We start from the raw sequence: 20,403 nt of genomic DNA, 5'->3' as shown, positions 1-20,403 counted from the left end.
TATTTTAAAATAACTCTGTGTGGTGAGTTTAATGATACGTCCTCGTCTCCTCTTTTGGCTCCTCTGCTCCTCATTTCCTCCTCAGTCTCTACTCCCTCCCTACCTCCTCTCCACTCTCACCAAATTACCCAGCTGTCTTTGCAGGGCCGACAGGCAGCCGTTAATTAGCCAATCTCACGCTCCGTTAGCCGGCCGGGGAGACAGAACGAGGTAGAGACAGAATAGACGGCGAGATGGAGAGAGAGGCAGAGAAGGTGGGAGTGAATAGGGGAAAAGTGGAGGGAGCTAAACAGATTGTTAAAGTGAGCAAGAGTGGAAGCGAGTGAATGGAGGAGGCAGTAAATGGAGGAAGAGTGGCTCGGGAACAGCATGCAAAGTTTCCTGTTGAGAGAGACGAGGAGGAGAGGAAGGCAGAGAGAGAAAGAAAGAGAGAAAGGGAAGAGCTGTTGAAAAGAGGACGGACAGTGAAGAATATGAAGTGGTGAGGAGATGGGAGCGGATGGCCGAAAGGATTCAGGATTCTCGCTCCATTAACTGTTTCTGGTGAACCAATAACAGACGATAATATTGATGTTCTATTCTTCAATGGGTCCATGTGGAGCCACCAGTGTCCACGGTCTATAAAGAAGCCTTAATAAAGCTTCAGCAATCTTGAAGCCCATTTGACGGCGATTTGCCTCTTGGGGTAATGGCTGATTCTGAGGCTGCAGGCTAGAGGAGATAACTGGACAACAGATATCTCTTCTTCGTCTGCAGTCTGGATCAAATGCCTCCCAGATACATTTCGTCCAACCTCTTCTGCCAAAACCTGCTCAAATATGATTGGTCCAGTGGTGGAATATACTGTTATAAGGATTCATTTCAAAATAAAAGTCTAAACCCCTAAATTTGATCATGTTTAAGATCTCGACCTGAAAAGTCACTAAAGCTTTTGGCTAAATGTAGTGGAGTGAAAAGTCCAATATTTGCCTCTAAAATGTTGTGAAGTAGAAGTATTAAATTGTACTTAGATACAGTACGTGAGTAAATGTACTTCGTTTGATTCCCCCACTAGATACGACTCAGACTACGGACTCGATTGATTGGTCGAGTTCATTGGTATTCATCTAAGATTTCTTTGGTCAATTAGTGATTTTTTTATGCTTTTGATGCTTATTTTCAAGAAACATATGAGCACAGAAGATTTAAAGTGGATTGATTCTTTGCAGAGGAACTTTTTGACCAACCAGTCGACAAAATTAGTGTTAGTGGATTTCTTCTGACACCAAAATCTTCCCTCGTAACCATCAGATTCTACATTAAGATATCAGATCTGTTTCTAGATATCTGTTCGAAGATGTAAATAAACAGAATGGGATAATTTGCTAATCCCCTGTGGCATATATTCATTTTATGTTCAGACTGATAAACTGTTGTTTTTGGAGACAGAATTCTGAATTTGATGCTTTCTGTTTTCCCAACTTTCTTGGGGTCAGGGTGTAGTTGAGTGCTATGAACAGTCAGAAATGCAGATTCGGCCTGTTTTTCTCAAGAATCCATAAGCCATTATTGGTGTTAACTTGCTGTGTGCTATTATACCATTTATATTTGCAAGTGCAGTGATAAAAAGGACCAAAATCTGATGTTATTTTTCACTTATCTGGGGGATAAATAGTTAAAAACCACAGCTGCTTCTGTTATTAGCTCACCCCGTTTCCGAGTTCCAAAAGTAGCGAGATGTGAAGTCTCCTGCAAGTTATTCACTAGTCATTTATTAATTTGTTGTCAAAAATCCTTTCCAGTATTCAGTGGCCTCTAGATGACTGGAAAAAAAATGGAAACTAGCGCTTCTTTTCAGGTGTTGTGCAGAAGCGAAAGGAGACTGAAGACATCAAACGACGTCTCACTCTGGACATTTCTACGGTAGTAAAGAAACTGGAGCAAATGGTGGCTAACAAACAGAAAGAGAGAGATAGAAGTGGAGGAGAGGAGAGGAGAGGACAGTAAAACACAAATTGAAACTGTTGAGCAGATAGTCCTAAACAGCAGAGCGGTGCCATCATTTTCACTCCATTAGCTCTTCCAGTTAAACAGGAATGGGAGCGGACAGGCAGCTTTCACAGGATCTTCAGTGATTTCAGTGAGATCACTCTGCGGTTTTCTTTCCAGCAACTCGGGTGTTTTCTGTTTACAATCAACAACATTTAACCAGTTACTATTCAGAGGTCCCGTCTGCAAACTCGCTGTTTTTTTTTTTTTTCTTCCTGAGGCCGCAGTGGGCTCAATTTTAGGAGTATACTAAAGATTCTGATATTATATGAAACGAGAAGATCTAAGGAATCTATTCCGCCCCACAAAGTCTAACTGCAGTAACTACATTTTTGGTCAAAATTGAGTTATAACTAAAAATTAACTCCTTTATGTCTGTTTTATCTTGTCACATTTTAGATTTCAAATTTGATTTATTTCAGAGAAATAATGATAAAAATTGCACTAACTACAAAGTCCAACTCATAAAAATTACATCATCAATACATGTAGAAATAAGTGTCATATCACGTACCTAACTATAACCCATTTGGCCAGTTAAAAAACTTTGAAGCAGTTTTTTCAGTTTTACCCTTAGTTAGCGTAGTTACTGCAGTTAGCCTATTTTCATTCAGATAGCATGATGTCAGAGGAAGCCTCTCTGTGTTCCCACACGTTTCCTCTTTACATTCATTTATGCTGACATCATGCAGTTTAATGCAAAAACAACACAGTTTCGTAAATAAAATTGCATTATTCAGCACCAAAAGTGTAGCAAATGGTATCAACCTAAAAATTGCTGCAACAACTCATGGGACATAGTTGAACATGGAAATGGACTTTAGAAAGCCAACACTAATGTTATGACTCTTTATACACCATAATAGGTTTCAGTAAATGGATAATTAATTCATTAAGTCCATTTCGATTTAATATTTATGACCAGAACAACTTGACACACAGTGCTGAGCTGCATCCCAAATGAATCTTCAGGTTCACAGCTTTCAGATGATGTCACCACTTATTGACCTGCTATCTCCCCCTAAACATCCACAGCCCACAACCACCAATTCTCAAAAAAAGGACCGAATGGTAACTGGTTAACAGTGTTTCAAAGGTCCAACGGTAACCAAAATCTCCAATGTTTCCAAAGATAGACAGCAGTGTTTATTGGACTTCAGCCGCCTGATATCTGATTTTACTTTTGTATTTTCACTTTCAACAAATTCCCAACCTCTGTCCCATTTTAATAACCTGTTATCACTTACAGAAACCAATCATATTCTCTCAGTGTTTGCATGCAACCAACCTTGGACTACAGTCACACGAAAGAACACTTATGGTACCAAAATCTTTTTTCCATTGCCTCCAAATTGTACCTTCATATGCAGATATGTTTATAGAGAGTTTTTGCCTTAATCTGAAAGAATACTTTGGTTCTAATTTACCGGCTGCTACCACCAAAAATGCTGCATTGGTTTTTGAAAGACAGTCCAGGGCTGTTTTAAACGTGCAATATGTAATTTTCTCTCAATCAAAACGGTAACAAAAGATGGAGCCATTCTGCTGCTTTCTCCCAGTTAGAATTCCTTCTGTGTTTTCAAGGTTTTTACCAGGAGCTGAATTATTTTCAGTGTTCTTCTCCTCTCCAAAACAAACAGACCAAATGACTAAAGCCACTAAAAACACTGAATAAAGCAGTTTCATGGTAAAAATCACTGATTCTCTAGTGGTGTTTGGCAGACCAGGGAAGGAGCTGCTGCGAACATTTGCCCTTAAAATCCATCTGTCTGATGACTAAAGTCTTTTTATCTGATCATGTAAATCTTTTATCTAAAATGGGTAAAATGATGTGGCTCAAATCTGGGTAAAAAGTCAAATTATGACTAGAAAAGTTATACAAAAGCAGTTAATTTACCATTTACTAGACTTCCTGTGGGTCCCAGTGCACACAGATCATGGAAAAAGTGATGAGACCACCCTTGTTTTCTTCAATTTCTTGTTCATTTTAATGCCTGGTACAACTAAAGGTACAATTGTTTGGACACATAATTATAACAACAAAAAATGGTCATACAAGTTTAATTCAAGAGCTGATATCTAGACATTTTTCATGTTTTTCTTGATAATTATTTTGGTTATTATCAATAAAACCATGGAAAATGTCTAGATATCAGCTCTTAAATTAAACTCCTATGAGCTATTTTTGTTCTTATCATTATATTTGTCCAAACAAATATAAAACATTAAAATGAACAAGAAATTGAAGAAAACAAGGGTGGTCTAATATTTATTTCCATGACTGTATATTGGACAAGATCTATACTTACTAAATCTATTTATGAAATTGTCCCAGAACCCAAAATGATGGAGGTTAGATACTGACATTATTCCATGTAAGTTAATGGGTATTTTTCAGTTGCAGTTTGAAACTTATCGGAAGAGAAATGTATTTTATTTTTTGAATTTCTAGTGAAATACTCAATTTTTAAGTTTGTGCATTTATTGAGACAAAATGTGTTTAATTCATAAGGCTTAAATTTGTGTTAAACAAATGTGACACTGTAGTATATGATTCATGGGAGATATTAGAGATGGATTCATTAATGCTTCAGCTAGCACTTTGATTCATGGCACACTGAAGACTGAAACAACATTTGAGCTCTTCAATCCAATCTTTGCCAGTTTTTCCACCCTGCTAAAGATATCATGTCTTGTATTTTTCGCTGCTAAAATAAGAAATATAGATGTTGGCCTAATGAAGCACGCGTCAGGGTAACTGGTGTATTCATGCCGTGTACTCCGAAGGCATCTGCAAGTAAAACATGCCAGATATCAAATAAAATTTGCATTCATTTACTGGAGGTCTTATTAAGCATGCAGCGAGTAAGAGGGGAACTTTGCTTCCCAGTGGCTTTCTTTCTGTGAGGCTAAATAGTGTTTTTATAGTGTTTAGTATTCCACTCTACCAGTGGCGTCCTGCTTTATGGAGCAGAGAACACACACAGTTTCATTAGGAGCACTAGTGGTAATTGTCAGTCTTTTGTGTGTATGTGTGTGTGTGTGTGTTTCAGGCAGTTGTTCGCTTTGGACTCTCCTCAAGGGATTAATCCAGAGAAATCCAATCAGACTGTCTTCATTTCCACAGACAGCCATTTTAGTTTTATTAGCCCAGACAGGAACCAGATATTCTATTAGAGATGCACAGTAGTTCCTCCTCAGCCGTCCAATCAGCACGACTCCCTCCTCCTGCTTATCGAAGCTGTTTCACCACCTAAAGCAGAGCTAATAGTCATGAAGCTAACAACGCTGTGACGCTCTGACGGACCGGGGTGTCGTCAGCTGACTGCTCGGCTCATTACACTCGAAAAACTTTGATGCAAGGTTTTCCTACCGTCATTGAACATATCACCATATTACCACAACTGGGCTGTGTGACCTCATTGTTATAAACTTAGTATGTAAATCAGGTGATGTAATGGTTTAAAAAAACTGTTTTATTCATGAAATGAGTTACAAAATGAGTCAAAAATTTAGTAAAGACATTGACAAGGGCAGAAATAATAATTTTAACCTGTACACATCTCCCACTTTACCTCTAGATACTCAACCAGCCTGAGGAAGGATCATTTTATTGCTTCTAAAAAACAGTTTTCAGCTGTGCTAACATAATGCTCAGGTGTTTTAATGATCAATGAGCCTTTCAACACTGTAAACAAGAATTAACGTAACGTAATGTGCCACTGGAACACAGGACAAAATTGAATAGATATTTAATAAGAAAATCAGCTGTTTCCAGCTTTAATAGTCCTTTACCACATTAACATTGTCTAGACTGTATGTGTGGTATTTTCATTTTTTTTTAAATGTGCTTTTCTTTCAAAATTTAGGACATTTCTAAGTGACTCCAAACTTTTGAGTGGTAGTGTATGTTTCTTACATGAAAACACTGGGGACAAGTTTTGTCTGTGGGCCTTTTGTAGTTTATTTCTCTGTGGATGGAGCTCAATTATGGTTTGTTGAATCCAATATTTGGATCACAAAAAAAAGTTACCAGAAATTTCTCCGAAATGAGATTTTTATAGAACTTTATATCAAACTGAAATAGTTATAGCATATTTAGAGTTTCTCTTATGAGATTTTAAGAAGATTTTTCAGTTTTATGGAACAAAATCAATTGAGTTTTGATTGATTATTTAGATAATCAGTCAATTAATGATACTCTTTGGTCATTCCCTGACATAGCAGCTGGATGCAACTATATTTAAATTGTTTATTCCCATAAATTCCCATTAATTGCTCAGGTGTTTTAGAGCTTCATTATGGTTTGTTGAATCCAATATTTGGATCACAAAAAAAAAGAAGGAAAAAAATCTCGGAAAACTAGATTTTTATATCAAACTGCAATAGTTATAGCAGATTCAGAGTTTCTCTTATGATATTCTCTATCACAAGATTTGTTTTGAAGAAGATTTTTCAGTTTCATGGAACAAAATCAATTGATTATTAAGATAATCAGTCAATTAAAGATCAATTTTGGCCATTACCTGGCATAGAAGGTGGATGGAACTGTATTTAAATTCCCATTTATTCACATTAATTCCCATGCAAAGTTGCTGCAGCTCCTGGAATTTTGCACCCCTCGTATGAAGAGTCTCTGTGCAGTAAAGCAGTGTACACTATAGCTTATTGAGTGTCTGGACGGGAGTCATTGAGTTCATGAGTTCATATAGGGGGGCAGAGAGCGAGTATGGGGGGACGATAAGAGTGTGCATTGAGAGGAGGAACAGCTGTGGGCAGGAGGCTGCTGGAGGATCAGATGCTCCTATAGCACCTCCCGTGAGGAGGGGGCGGGGGCGTCTGTGGCGACACTACGTGCTCTCCGAAGACGCGGCTCAAATGTGTTGCTCACATTGCTGAGGGCCGCTCGCTGTTGATTTACGAGTGTGTGATAAACAAAATAATCTCCTCAGTCACTAAGCATTTTCAAATCCCCTTCCCTCCCTCCTTCCCTCTCCCCGTTCTCCGTCCTCTCCGCCGTCAAGAACAAAGAAAGTAAAGGATGGAGGCTAACTGTGAGAAAGCAGAGGCTTTCTAATTATAGCTCCGTTCCTCGAGTATGGGTGTCGTCTCTGAAACAAGCAGCCGAGTTCATGCGTCAGTCCTGCAGAATTATGCAAAATGCGTCTTTGATCATTAACGGCAATGTCAGACACTAACCTGGTGTTATCAGAGAAACACACATATCTTCTGCCTGTCAGCCAGGCAGCTTTTAAATGATGTGATTATATAAGAATATAGTCATAGTCATTATATAAGGGATTAAAATAGTTTTTCATACATACTGTTCAAGTAAATATATCTAAATGTGTTGCCAGCACAATTGTTTTTATGTACATGAAAATACAGCAAAGCAGACACTATTTTGAGGTTTTGGATCTTATTTTGAAAATCATACTCACCAAAGCTAAACAGGAAACATGACACTGCTACAATAACAGGTAGTAAACAAGCCTGCAGTTTATCCACATTATTCACTTTATTTGGAGGTGAAACTATGAGGTCATAACAGCAGGTACAACAAGACAGTTCATTCATTTAACGTTGTAGGTGTTTGCAATGCACCTTTTCTTTTCAAAATAAGAGATTGAGTCATTTTTCTGATTTTTGCGACACAGCATGAATGCAGCACGCAGAAAAAAAATCATCTGCTCCAACATTTAACCGGTTTTTCTTTTGTTCTTTTGCTTTTGCACCAAGTTTTAGAAAAATTTGGCCAGTAGATTTCCCATAATCCTGCTGATAAATGGACCAAAAAAACAGCTGAAAACATGACAGAAATATTCAGAGGAACGATGACTAAAACTCCACAAATCCAGACATTGTCGTGGTCCAAGAATTGCAACTTAAAAAAAACAGAATGAATGAAGGAAAATTTCGTTTTGAGGGACAATATCAATCTGAAAATGATATAATCAATTGATTAGTTGATAGAAAAACAACTATTTAGACAATTGATTGATTGATTCTGTCATTTTTCAAGAAAAAATGGCAAAAACATTTATTTCCATTGTTATAACTAAAATTATACATTTATATTGTGGCGTTTTCAACTTATGGTTGAACAAAACAACCACTCATCAAATTTGGATGAAGAATTTTTCATTTCATAGATCATTTGTTGCAGCTGTAATATTCCATGTCAGACATTGTGATTGCAAGCAGAACCTGCAGATTTTATGATACTTTTCTCAGGTGGCTAGTTGATCCAGAGTTGTGTGATGTTATGTCTCACACTTGGCTCCTTCCTTTGAACTATTCCTGGTGTAATCCATCCTGCCATCACTCGCACCAGGTGTGAGTTCAGGACGTGATCCTCGCACCAGGTCACAGTGAGTCCACTCCCCCAGAGATCATCATTCTCTTCATACCCGTCCTTCATCGCGCATATCAAGTCCGCCTGTTCTTCTTTTACTGGAACATGTACCGATGGGAGCCCTGACTGATAGACGGACGGGAGTTTATTGTCAGAAAAGCCTCCACCCTGCTCATGCACAGCCTCTCAGTGGAATAAAGGCTTACGTGAAGGCATGTCCATGTGTGGACAATGTGCAGAAAACAGCTTGAAAAACAGTTTTTTTTTTACCATTAACTCATTTAAGACGGGAAACCATTGCTGCATTTCTACCATTAAAACCGGGGGCACTGTTGCGTTATTCTACCATTAAAGCTGGGAAAGTGGATACGTCGTTTTGTAGTATTTGTAGTTTTTTCCACCTATTTTCGGTCTCTTGGCCAATGAAATGCATCAGAATACATGTGGGAGTGTCGCAATGCATCATGGGACTTTTCCAAAACTTTAAAATCATGGCTGAAGACTATAGCGGAGGGAGCTCAGATATAACAGCTATAAGCTCTCAAATGCTTTTTGAATTTCATTTCTATCTGTTACAGAGGCTGAAAATCTATTATTTAGTAGGAAGCGTTGACACTTCTGTTGAATTTACAGAAAAACTTCAGGTTATAGGGGGTTATTTTAAAATTGCCCAGAGGTTTACAGGCATTTTTTTCCTAAATGGGTTAATGCTGAAGTGACATAAAAAATGTTACAATTAACTACAACAAAGACACTGTGAAAGAAGTTCCAAGATGAAGTTTTCAGTCACAATAGCCTCGCCTTGAAGCACAATCTTCTTTATCTTCTATTTTACTTCAAATGGGACCAAAATTTGCAAAATGAACACATGTTGTGTTGAAGAAGACTTCAAACTAGTAATTGAGTCCATAAACTTGTTAGGAAAATGTAAACTGAGGTAATAAATCACGTGAGAAGTAGGGTTATTTCCTCATAGACTTGGAAACAATCAGACTTCTTTTTGCAGTCTGTGGAGTCGCCCCCTGCTGGCCATTAAGGAGAATGCAGGTTTAAAACATTGGCTTTCAGACTCAGAAGTTGCCGCTTGTGATTTTTTTCCCCCCAGTCTTTGTCATTGTCCTGCTGTAAAGACACAATGCAATTACATATTTACTTGTGTTATCTGATTTAATATGTAGGGCAAAAGTGTGGGAGTATTATTTCTATTATCAAACAACCGTTTTTGTCCGACCAGCAGTCCAAAAGCCCAATTTACCGCGATGTAAAAGAATAAAATGTTGCCGTTTCCCTCATTTGGGAAACTAGAACCATCAAAAAATCCCTTTAAATTATGATTTTCAAAATAGTTGATGATTCATCTCCATGTAGTACACGATACACTGTGTTCCCTACAGCGATAATTGTGCCAGAGTAACAGTGTTGATGCTGCTTTCAGGGACCATGCGGGCTTTCTTCAGGATGTTAATGGGCACATCAGCCCTCTCTCTATGTCAGAACTTTACTCATCAGTCGATTCTGGTCAGCGAGTCTTGAGGCGTGGCTGTGTGTGTGTGTGGCTCTGAGTGTGTGTGTGTGTGTGTGTGTGTGTGTGTGTGTGTGTGTGTGTGTGTGTGTGGTCAGTCGACCCATTCACCCCCCCTCTTCCCGGTGTCACCTCCCGTTTCCTCCTTTTTGGTTGGATGGAGCGCTCGGCAACAAAAAAAAATTGGTGCCCCCTTTTCCTCACTGTCCCAATGCATCTTCATCACCACCACCATCATCATCTTCATCATCAATTAAATCAGAGTGGACGGAAGCTTTTTGTGACTTAGAGTGTAGATAAGGAGCTGAGGTATTTTTCTTTCTGATTACTTTCTTATTCTGATTATACCTTATGTGCATCTACTTCAGTAAAAATAATATAGAGACATAAATGGACATACACAGCAAGTGACAGTTTACATTATAGTCGTGGGGTGAAAACTTTTAAGTCTGGCTTGAGGGAATTGCTATAAAAGCTGTTTGTGGAGTGTCCAAAATGGAAAATTTGTCCCTCTAGGGAGCTTGAATGTCCTCATAAAATATACATATCAAGCTGCCATGAAAGTTTATATGTACGAGTGTAAGCTTTGGTGGCACTAAATAAAATGTCAGAACATCAGGATTAGTTGTCCGGGGACAGCAGCAGATTTCATGCATTTTTTGGGATATATAGAGACGTTTTAGAGTCAGACGTCACTAACATCATCATGAATATCTACAGCAAAACTTTACTTGGACTGTAGTGTCACTTGGCCTTAAAGGGATAGTCGGGAATTATTTTTAAGTGGGTTTATATGAAGTAATCATTCATAATCTGTGTATTACCTGCAGTAGATGGCGGTCGACACGCCCCCAATTTGGAGAAGCAGGCAGGAGCACTGGTATGGAAGCTAAACAATCTATAGATGTGGATGGGGGCAACTTAAAAAAACATATTTTGCTAAATTAATATTAGTTTATGCTCTATCTTGCTGCTGGACATCCCAGTTTAATGCATTTATGCAGGGGGAACTGCACTTACAGCTCACATTAACAAATTTTTTAGGACGACATATTTTCCCAGAAACTATCACGATAAAAGATAGTATCGATGTATCGTCATTTTAGTTTTATAACGATATTAGAGCATAATAAGTTCATCCTTTTCCACAGCAATGGATTTTTAAATCTTGAGAATATTAAACATTGGAATTGAAATGTAGAAAATAAATATTAAAGTATCCTAGATAAATAAAACATAAATTAATAAACTACAACTAAAAAAGAATAAAACAGACTTTCAGGCTCTGTTAACAAAAAAATGCACTGATATAAACATGTTTTATACTATTTTATTATTAAAATAACAAACAGCTGGAATGGCTGCTTGGGAAATATAGGGTTTTGTTTTTTTCCGGCAATTCATACTGCTTGTCAGACAGTTGCAGCTTTACTTTAAATGACACAAAAAAGCACAAAAAGTTCATGTAAACTACAATATATTGAGTTCAGAAAAAAACTACCGTGTCCATTTTTATATATCGAACGATAAGTCGATTTAGTTATTATTGCGACAGGCCTATTTACAGCTGCCGAAAGCCGACCGAGGTAAAATTACTGATTTTGTCAATGAGGCCTGGTGGCGAGGAAGAGAGCGTTGAATGGCTTCAGCTTCCCCTCTATAAACTTTTCCAGGGCTGTTTGACAGAAAGGTAAAGCAGTGAAAATATTCTGTAGATAGAATACACTTTAGAAGGCATCAACTGTCGGATAAGTAGCTCACTCAACGCCACTTCAAAGGCTCCCAACGATCCCTTTAACAAAGTTTTCAGATACCGATCCACATAAAAGACCACGGGACACTAAACTAAAACCAAGGCCGGTGTTATTACTGCTGCTGCTCGTGCTACTACTGATTTTTAATGATGTAGCACTTGAATATTAAAACCATTAGGGAAGAGAGGGGAGAGAGAAATTGAGATGTGATTCATTACTCTGCTGTGGGTGAGTTCACTCCTCTCCTCAGTCCTTCTCTTCATTATATTCTCTTCTTTCTTCTCCTCATTTCTCCATCTCTCATCCTCTCCCCTCCCCCTTTTTTTTTTCTTTGCCATAATTGTTTTTCATCATCATTTGTCTTTTCTTTTTTTTTTTTCCTTCCACATTGTCGTTCACAAATGTTCTCTTTATTTTTTCATCTGTATCTTCTATTTGTCTCCTAAATGACAGAGGATGACTCAGGCTGCATGGGGTTTTTATTGTGCTTCAGTGTGTGTGTGTGTGTGTGTGTGTGTGTGTGTGTGTGTGTGTGTGTAGGAGGTACAGTGCTAATAGTCCCTCTCTCCCTGACAGACTAATGACTAGTTTGTGCTTCTCTGTCTGTCTCTCCAGCTCCCTGTCTCTCTCTCTCTCTCTCTCTCTCTCTCTCTCTCTTCCTTCGTCTTGCTCTTGGAAATAATTAGCTCGCCCCCTTCCCAAAGATTACATCTATTATCACAAATTCTCTCTTGTCCCTGTTTTTTTTTTCTTTTGTCATCACTATCCTCCTTTTTCTGTCGCGTGTCCATCTGCCTGTCTTTTTTTTTTTTCATCTTCATCCTGGGAGAAAGGAACAGCAGCCGGTGTGTGTTTAATAAATGTGGCGATAATGGAGTTGTTCTCCTTTTTTGGTTATCTTCTCTTCCTCTGTAGTCATCATAGTGAAATCGGGGCTGCATTGGAGGTCCAAAAATAACTCTCTCCCTCAATTTCCATATTGTACAGTGAGACTTCTCTGTAAACTTGAGGTGTAGTCACGTTGATACGATATAAATAATTCTGACGGTTTAAAGGTGGTTAAAGTTATTTAAACGATGCATTAAAATGTCCAGAATTCACAACTGACCCATTGATAATAAATGTGGAAACTTCTACCTGGTTTTTGTAACATTATTAATTGTAGGCAGGCAAAGTAAATGTTTGCTTAAGCCGGGTCCTTAAAGATTCCCTGAAATGGGTACTTGAACTTTTTGGGAACCAGTGGTGATGTCATCCTGCACAAGTGGGAGTGAAGCAACCGAACTGTCCAACTGAGGAAGTTATCACAAATCTTTCAACAGCTGTGCCTTTTTTACCCATTCTGTCCAATAAAACTGCTCTTTTAACAGCCAGTACTAAAGATTGACCCCTCACTGACTTGATTACATCACATTGGGGGAAGTGATGTCACCATGTCATGTGACTTTCAAAGGGGAAAGTGTGTCTTTGAAGCTGTTAGATGTTAAAGGCCGTCCATTGTCCAGCTGTGATTGGTGCATTGAGGGGAAAGAGGCGGGACTTAGGTTCAGTTAATAAAGCAAGTGTGGAAGTGCCATAAACCTGCATTCTTTCTAATGGCCAGCAGGGGGCGACTCCATTCCTTTGCAAAAAGAAGTCAGATTGTGTAGAAGTCTATGAGAACATAACCCTACTTCTGACTTGATTTATCATTTAAGTTAAAAAAAAAATTAATATTTTATAGTCCCAATCGCTTGTTTTAAGTATTCTTAAATACCACATGATGTTCACTATGTACATTATGGTTCCATTTAGAGTAAAAGACACAATAAAGTAGGGAATGCTTAATGATGTGGCTTCCTTATGATTGTCTTTTAGTCTTATAACTTTTACCCTTTCACAGTGTGATTTCTGTTTTATTTAAGTTAACTGTATCATTTTGGTCACCTAAAAATATCCTGTTCTTGAGCTCAAAGACGCTCTGAGGGCCTGAACACATGCATCTAACACCAAACTAAACTGGTGCATCAGGAGTTTCTTCTACAGAAACTGAAATATGGAAAGACTTGTGGGTTTTGAAAGTTTTTTTGGCAAATAACCACAAAGAAAAGATGCAGTTTATTACAAATATACACTCCTGAACAAAATCTTAAGACCAGGGGAAAAAATGACAAGGTGGAACGTAACCAGGTTGTAAGTAGAATTTTGAAATGCAAAATGAAGAAACGGGAGAAAGAGATTTTTTTTTTTTTTAATAGAGTAGGCAATTTAATGAAAACTGCATTTAAACTCAAACAGGCTGATCTTAAGTTTAAGCAAAAATCTGTCTTTTATGTCATTTTCTATCAAGCATTCACATGTTAAATGTCTTTGAACGCAGCAGGATTGTTGAGCTGCACAAGCCAGGCCTCTCACCTGTATCACAGCTTTAATTAAAGTTCTCTCTGTCTGTCTCCCTCAGACGACCTGGCGTACGAGGTGCGTTGGTTCTTCACCAGGCTGCGCGGCGGACTGACGACGACCCAGGTGGCCAGCGTGGATCGCTTCGGCGTCGTGAGGAAAGACGCTCGCAACTCGTCCAGCGACGTCTCTATAGAGCGCAAAGACACACACACCTACATGCTGAACATCCACGGCACTCAGGACAGGTGGGTGTGATTAACAGCGGAGCGTCATCAGCAAACATGATTAGTTTTTAATGAGTTAACCCTCTGGGGTCTGAGCCTATTTGCCCTTTATATCCCACATAATATTTACTATACCCGTTGTGGTATTTGGTATTTTCTCAGCACAACTTCAACATGATCTGACTTATTTTTTCACTTTAAACCACTTTATTAACATATTGAGCCCAAAAATACACAAAAATCATGAAATCTGAAATAATATTATACTATTTATGACAATAAAAAACACAAATATGCTCAATGCTGCTTTTTAAGACCTGAAAAATGTAAACATAGGTTACAAATATGAACATATAGAGGTAAAATTCAAATATAATAAAACTATACATTAAAAATGACCATAAAAAACATACTTATTTATAGGAACAGTGTTAGATGATTAGAGCCCTTTTTTCCATTTTTACAAAATGCCATGCCTGCCTCGTCCCATCCTACTTTTACATTTGAATAAGTATTTTTGTACTATCAAATTAAAAATATCATATCTTTGGTTTTACATGACGTCAAACAAAAAACTGAAAAAAAAGTTTTAAGTCTGTAATTTGGAGTGAAGTCGACAGCAGCGCTCCACGTGACCTCGTTTTTTTGTTTCGGCGCTTTGAAAAAGCCACATTATCTGACCATAGACCCCAGAGGATTAACATAGTTTGTGTGTGGTTTCCAGTGACAGCGGTGAGTATCACTGTGTGGCCACGCCCTGGTACCTGTCGGCCTCAACGGGATCCTGGACTCAAGCCGGAGAGATGACGTCCTCTCGAGTCTTCCTTACAGTCCGATTCGCTGGTGAGTTCGCAGATTAATTTGACTTTATTTCAAATTTTCCATCATATGCTCTTATTAAACTCTCTTTTCTGTCTGCAGTGTGGGAGTCCCTAAAGTTACCTCTCTTATATGGAGTAGCAGCCTCAATAGGTAACGTAACCATCATACATGTTTTGTTTATTTTGAGCATTGTAACCTGTCGTCATCCACTTTATTGCTTTTGCCAAACAGACTGACAAACAACAGTATTATAGCCTGTTTTTACTGAAATGTCGAGGTGGACGACCAAGATATTCAAGTTTAAATGCAGTTTTCCAGCCAAGAGCAGCAGCAAAATGTCACAGAAAATGTGCAAAATTACTTTTTTTTTTTTAGTTCACTTGGCTCACTGACGCTCGCTGTCAGTGTGGACATCTCCACTGAAACTGCTGTCTGAGTTGCTATTTTCCTGCTCAACTCGCTGACAGTGCAATGCTCGTGCTTATTTAGGACACATGTCTGATAGCTGGCACCACCAGTGCACAGTGGATTTGAGAAGACACAAATCTGAATTTGTTTAGGCTTTATATAGCCAATAACAATTAATAAAATATACCTTAATTGGCACTGATGCTGTTTTTTAAGTTGCTGTTGAGGCATTTGTGGCTGAAGACTGGCAGCTAACGGGCTGTAATATTGATTTTAGTGCCACTTTTACTGGGTGAAGGAAGTTGGGACTTGTCGAGTCACAAACGTTCAGGCCTGCTAATTTCACACTAATAGTTACAGAGCCAACAGAAAGTTACTATCCCAAGATTAGGGAGTTTTACAGGCCAAAAACTGAATTTACACCCTCGATTTTCCAGTTAAATCGGAGGTAAGCTTCCTGGAAAGATTCCTGCAATGGACAGGCTTATAGTTAACCAATAGTAAATACACTATTGTAAGGTTTTAGGCTGTTGTAAACATGGTAGCTCTCTTGTCAGTATAGTTATGTATGAATCAGGTTAGTGTTAGACTTGAAAATACTTGATTTCTTCCTCCTAGCCAAAGTCGAGAGGCTGTTTAAGAGAAAAACAGGATGCATCAAATGAGTGATTATATACAAAAAACTAAGGCTGATCATCTTGTCTTTGTACTTTAAATTAAACCAATTAAATGTAGGTTAAAGAGTATTTGCAAATCATTGCTTTCTGTCATTTTTATTACATTTTCCCAATTCTTTTAGAAACAAGGTTTTGTATAAAAGTGAAATATCAGCGCTACTTTTTTAGGATTCAGTCACACTGTTAGTTTTAACAAATACAAAATTGAGGATAGCTAACAGGAATAAGTCCTGGGAGCCAACATGGTAACTTCTGAAGTACAAAGCCTCATAGATAAGATGGAAACAGACTGAAGAATACCCTTTTTAAATAAAAATATGCCAGTGGTTTAGTCTATAGGCAGATCGGTGGCAAGTAATAACCTCTTATTATTCGTCCAACTTTTATTGAGAATTGGGGCTTGTGGGCAGTGGATTTTTAGGGGGAGATAGCAGGTCTTAAAGCTGGGAACCTGACCTGCTTGGTTCCAATGGGTTCCTTATATCTTCTAGTTTTATATGATATCAGTATCTTCAGTATATCTTTAAAATTGAGCCGCTACAACTGCAAAAATGCCAAAAATCTGATGAATTCCTGATAGTTTATCCCGACTCAGCACTTGTTTGTCTTGACCTGAGTGCTCTTGAGACTTGTGTTGGTTTTCTGTGTAACCCTTGCCGTGTGTCTGCAGGTGTGGGCCTCTTCTCTCTGGTCCTGGGTCTGGTTTGCGCCCAGTGCTGCTGCCGCAACACCACACACACTCCCCGCTCACGCAACAAACTGATGGACCTGGAGATGGACTGACAAACAGTTTCCCCCGCACCCACACACTGCAGCGCCCACAGGAAACCCCACACACACAACAGACACACGCCCATAGACGATTACTGGGACACCAAGTTGTTTCCATGCGACGGACATTGGGAGTAAAAAATGACACGTCGCTTTGGAAACAGAAGCCTGACCGGTCAATCGCAGTGCTTTAAAAGGTGCTCGGGGTTTCTCGGCTCTGCAGTGGAGGAGCAGGGGGCTTTTACAAGCACCAACAAGACTTCTATGGAGATCCATTAAAATCTGTTTTTTTTACACGGATACGTTTGCTCCCTCTTTAGACAACAAGAAACTCTGAAGAATCCAGAGTTTAATTTTTGAGGACCAGGAGGCTTCTGAGACATCACTGCCACTTGGGAATAAAGGACCACTAAACAGCTCTGCTGCCTGTGTAACCACAAGGGACAAATCATGAAGCGCTCAGGCTGGACTACCTTCTTCTTTTTTTCTTTTCTTTTTCCGATGCCAAGGCTCTTTGCAGAAGTCTCTCAGAGAAACCACCCCAGCGTACCCCGTTGAATTTTCTTTTTTGAGGAAAATTCAAAGGGTGGTCGGGGTTGGAGAGGCGGAAAAATGGCATTTTTAAGTCTTCAATCCGCGCCTCTAAATGTCCCTCTTAAGTCACATGTTGTTTTATATTTGCAGAGGCTGGAGGTTTAGGCAGCCTGAGCCTTATTTCTGTCGCGGAGGAGGTCACGGAGTAAACGTCACGTTCATACGGGCAGCAGAAGTCCTAGAAAACGAAAGTGCTCCGCGTGCTTTCCACACCAGAGGTATTGCACTACGACTACCACCCCAGAGTATTCCTACCTTAACAAAAGGACGATATTTACTTTTATTCTCAGCTCTAGTTTTTGAAAAATTAAGAGATTTTAAAACAAGAGACATTTTTAAGCTTTACAAGGAGATATGCAGTTAGTGTGTTTGTGTGTGAGATATACTGTACGTGGTGCCAATATTTGAACTAACGGAGGTGTGCTTGGTTCATATCGCCAGATCAACACTTGAACAGCCACTAAAAGTGGTGACAGCAAGCACTCTTCTTTTATAGATATTCAGAAATGTATCCTGCTGTTATTTTACCAGAGTCTCGTGTGTGTTAATGTGTGAGTGCTGTGCTACAGTATGTGAGACAAAGAGTTGCATGTACTGTTTTATAATGACAGACTGATGTCATTCATGAGCAACACGAACACTTTTCCTGGGTTACATTTTGACGACTTCAAAGTCTCCTACATCCGCTTTTTTTTAAAGCTAGCTGTCACTAATCCAGACTCTGGTGTGCTCACGCTGTGAGCATCATGACTCTGTGCAACAAACCCGATTACTTTCATGTTGTGAACAGGGAAAAAATGCATGTTTCTCAGTTTCATGTTTGCATTTTAGGAAATATGTTTATTTGCTAGAGTTGGGATGTGGTTAGCCTAATTTAGCATAAAGACTGGAGGGCAGACAGCTAGTCTGGCTCTGTCCAAAGTGAATTAAAATGCCAGCCAGCACCAGCTAATTAACATGTAATAGGCTGTTTGTTTAATCTGAAATGTGTCTGATGAAAAGGATTAAATAAATGAGATAAAATGTGTTAATTAGAGGCGCTGGTTGGCACCCTGTTCTGCTTTTGTCTATACTAAGCTAGCCACGTTCTGACTCGATTGATACGAATCTTGTTGCATAACCGTCAAAAAAGATGCAAATAACCTTATTTCCCGAAATGTTAAACAATTTTAAACATCACTTTATTTAAATGGGTTTAAGGGGCAGTTAACATTATAGTAAATCTTTTGTTGACACTCTTGGTTTAGCCGCCACTTTAGATAAAACCATGTCCACTTCTGTACGATAAAAGCTATGCTGCATTGATGAGTTTACTGTTTATCTGACCACAAACTGGACAAGAATTGGCTAGCTAGTGAGAACAAGCTAGCTCTGGCTAGTTAGCGAGCTAGCTTGTCCGTCTCTGAAGCTGCAGCTGCTAGGCTCAGTTTCTGTAACCAGTGCAACATGAAAGCTTAAAAGAATTAGCAAGCTAGCTTGCCACCAAGGCTTCTTTCATAGGAGAGGGTTTTCTGTAACCAGTTTAGCATAAAAAGTGTGATAGAACTAGCAGCTATCAATGCTGCATTCAGGTTTTGTCCTGCTGTAGCGGCTTTGGTTTTCATCTAACGTGGGATGGAAAACGATAGACATGTTGTCCCGTTTTCAGTTTTAAGTTAGCCTAAACATTGAGTTACACTGTCAAACAAGCTGTACTAAAATCTGTTCCTTAAACATTTATAACCAGATGGTTTCAGAGATTTCAATGCCCTTTTTCTAATCATTTGAGATGTTTTATCTTTTGTAGAGAAAAGTTTTACCTTGCACTTAACAGCCAAAACAAAAAAAAATCATAACTGTAGAACAAAAACACCACCAGCTGAATATGAACGTCAGCTGTTCCCAACATATATCAGCTGGCATCTGTTTAGTCTATGTGGTGTTTTTACAGCAAATTAATGACTTGTTGTATAATGTTGACTGCTGCGTGAATGCCCACTCACAGTTCCAGCAACAACAACACACAAAGTGAGGAAGTTTCTGTCCAAACCCAGCAGGATCCAAACAGACCTGTTAGGTTTGTAATAAGATGTGCCAGGCTGTGTTTCCTCCTTCACTGACTGGGCTTGGACAGGGCTTTGTTTAATGTTTTTAAATAGTTTTTAAAAGGCTTTATAGGCTTTTCACGGCTCATGTAAAGCTGCAGCCTGATGTATTTTTCACCCTCAAACATTAAAGGGATACTTCTGATTTCTTTAAGTGGGTTGTTTGAAACACTTTGCATAGTCAGTGCATTGCCTACAGTAGATGGTGGTCAACATGCAAGCTAAGCAGCAAAACATGTATTTTTTAAAAGCAATAAAATTTTAAGTGTACGCTATATTTAGATTACAAGTAATCATTTTTTCCATGACTGTATATGCTCTATCTAAAGCCACCAGACTCCATTGACAAAAACAGGCATTTTACCTTGCAGAACATATAGTTTCTGTCCAACTTCTCTCTCTACGATTTAGATTGTTTGTGATTGTGTGACTTTTTTGTTGTTTTAAAGGATTATTTGGGGGGAAAAAGTCAAAAATAACACAAACTTACCAAGCAATTGAGGCAACGGTGGATGAGCAAATTCTGTGTTCTGTAATGTAAAAATACTGTTTTTGTCAATGGAGTCTGGTGGCTTTTCGAACAGAGTTTAGGTTACACTTGTTTCCACAGCCTAAACATAAACAGGGCTGTCGGACGGCCAAACCTGGGGGGATTTCAACCACCATCTACTGTAGGGAATTATGGATATGTACTTCATGTAACCTGCGATTGAAAGCTGCACTCAGCTCTGACTTTGTGCAAAAAACTGCCACATTTCCAGTCTGGCCAGGCAGCCAGGACT

General features: G+C 38.8%; 1 protein-coding gene across 1 annotated transcript in view; it reads left to right on the top strand.

Moving 5' to 3' along the window:
• The window catches only part of ptgfrnb (prostaglandin F2 receptor inhibitor b), an 80,704-nt gene extending 61,152 nt beyond the window's left edge, over positions 1-19,552 (top strand). The window contains exons 12-15 of the mRNA XM_059327834.1: positions 14,100-14,286; positions 14,990-15,108; positions 15,187-15,237; positions 16,843-19,552. Coding sequence (XP_059183817.1) covers positions 14,100-14,286; positions 14,990-15,108; positions 15,187-15,237; positions 16,843-16,955 — 470 coding nt within the window. The 3' untranslated portion in view covers positions 16,956-19,552. The remainder of the gene's footprint in view (positions 1-14,099; positions 14,287-14,989; positions 15,109-15,186; positions 15,238-16,842) is intronic.
• Positions 19,553-20,403: the final 851 nt, after the last annotated feature.

Source organism: Centropristis striata, chromosome 24 (genome assembly GCF_030273125.1).
Source record: "Centropristis striata isolate RG_2023a ecotype Rhode Island chromosome 24, C.striata_1.0, whole genome shotgun sequence".
Lineage (NCBI taxonomy): Eukaryota > Metazoa > Chordata > Actinopteri > Perciformes > Serranidae > Centropristis > Centropristis striata.
This window is presented reverse-complemented; position numbering and strand designations above follow the sequence as displayed.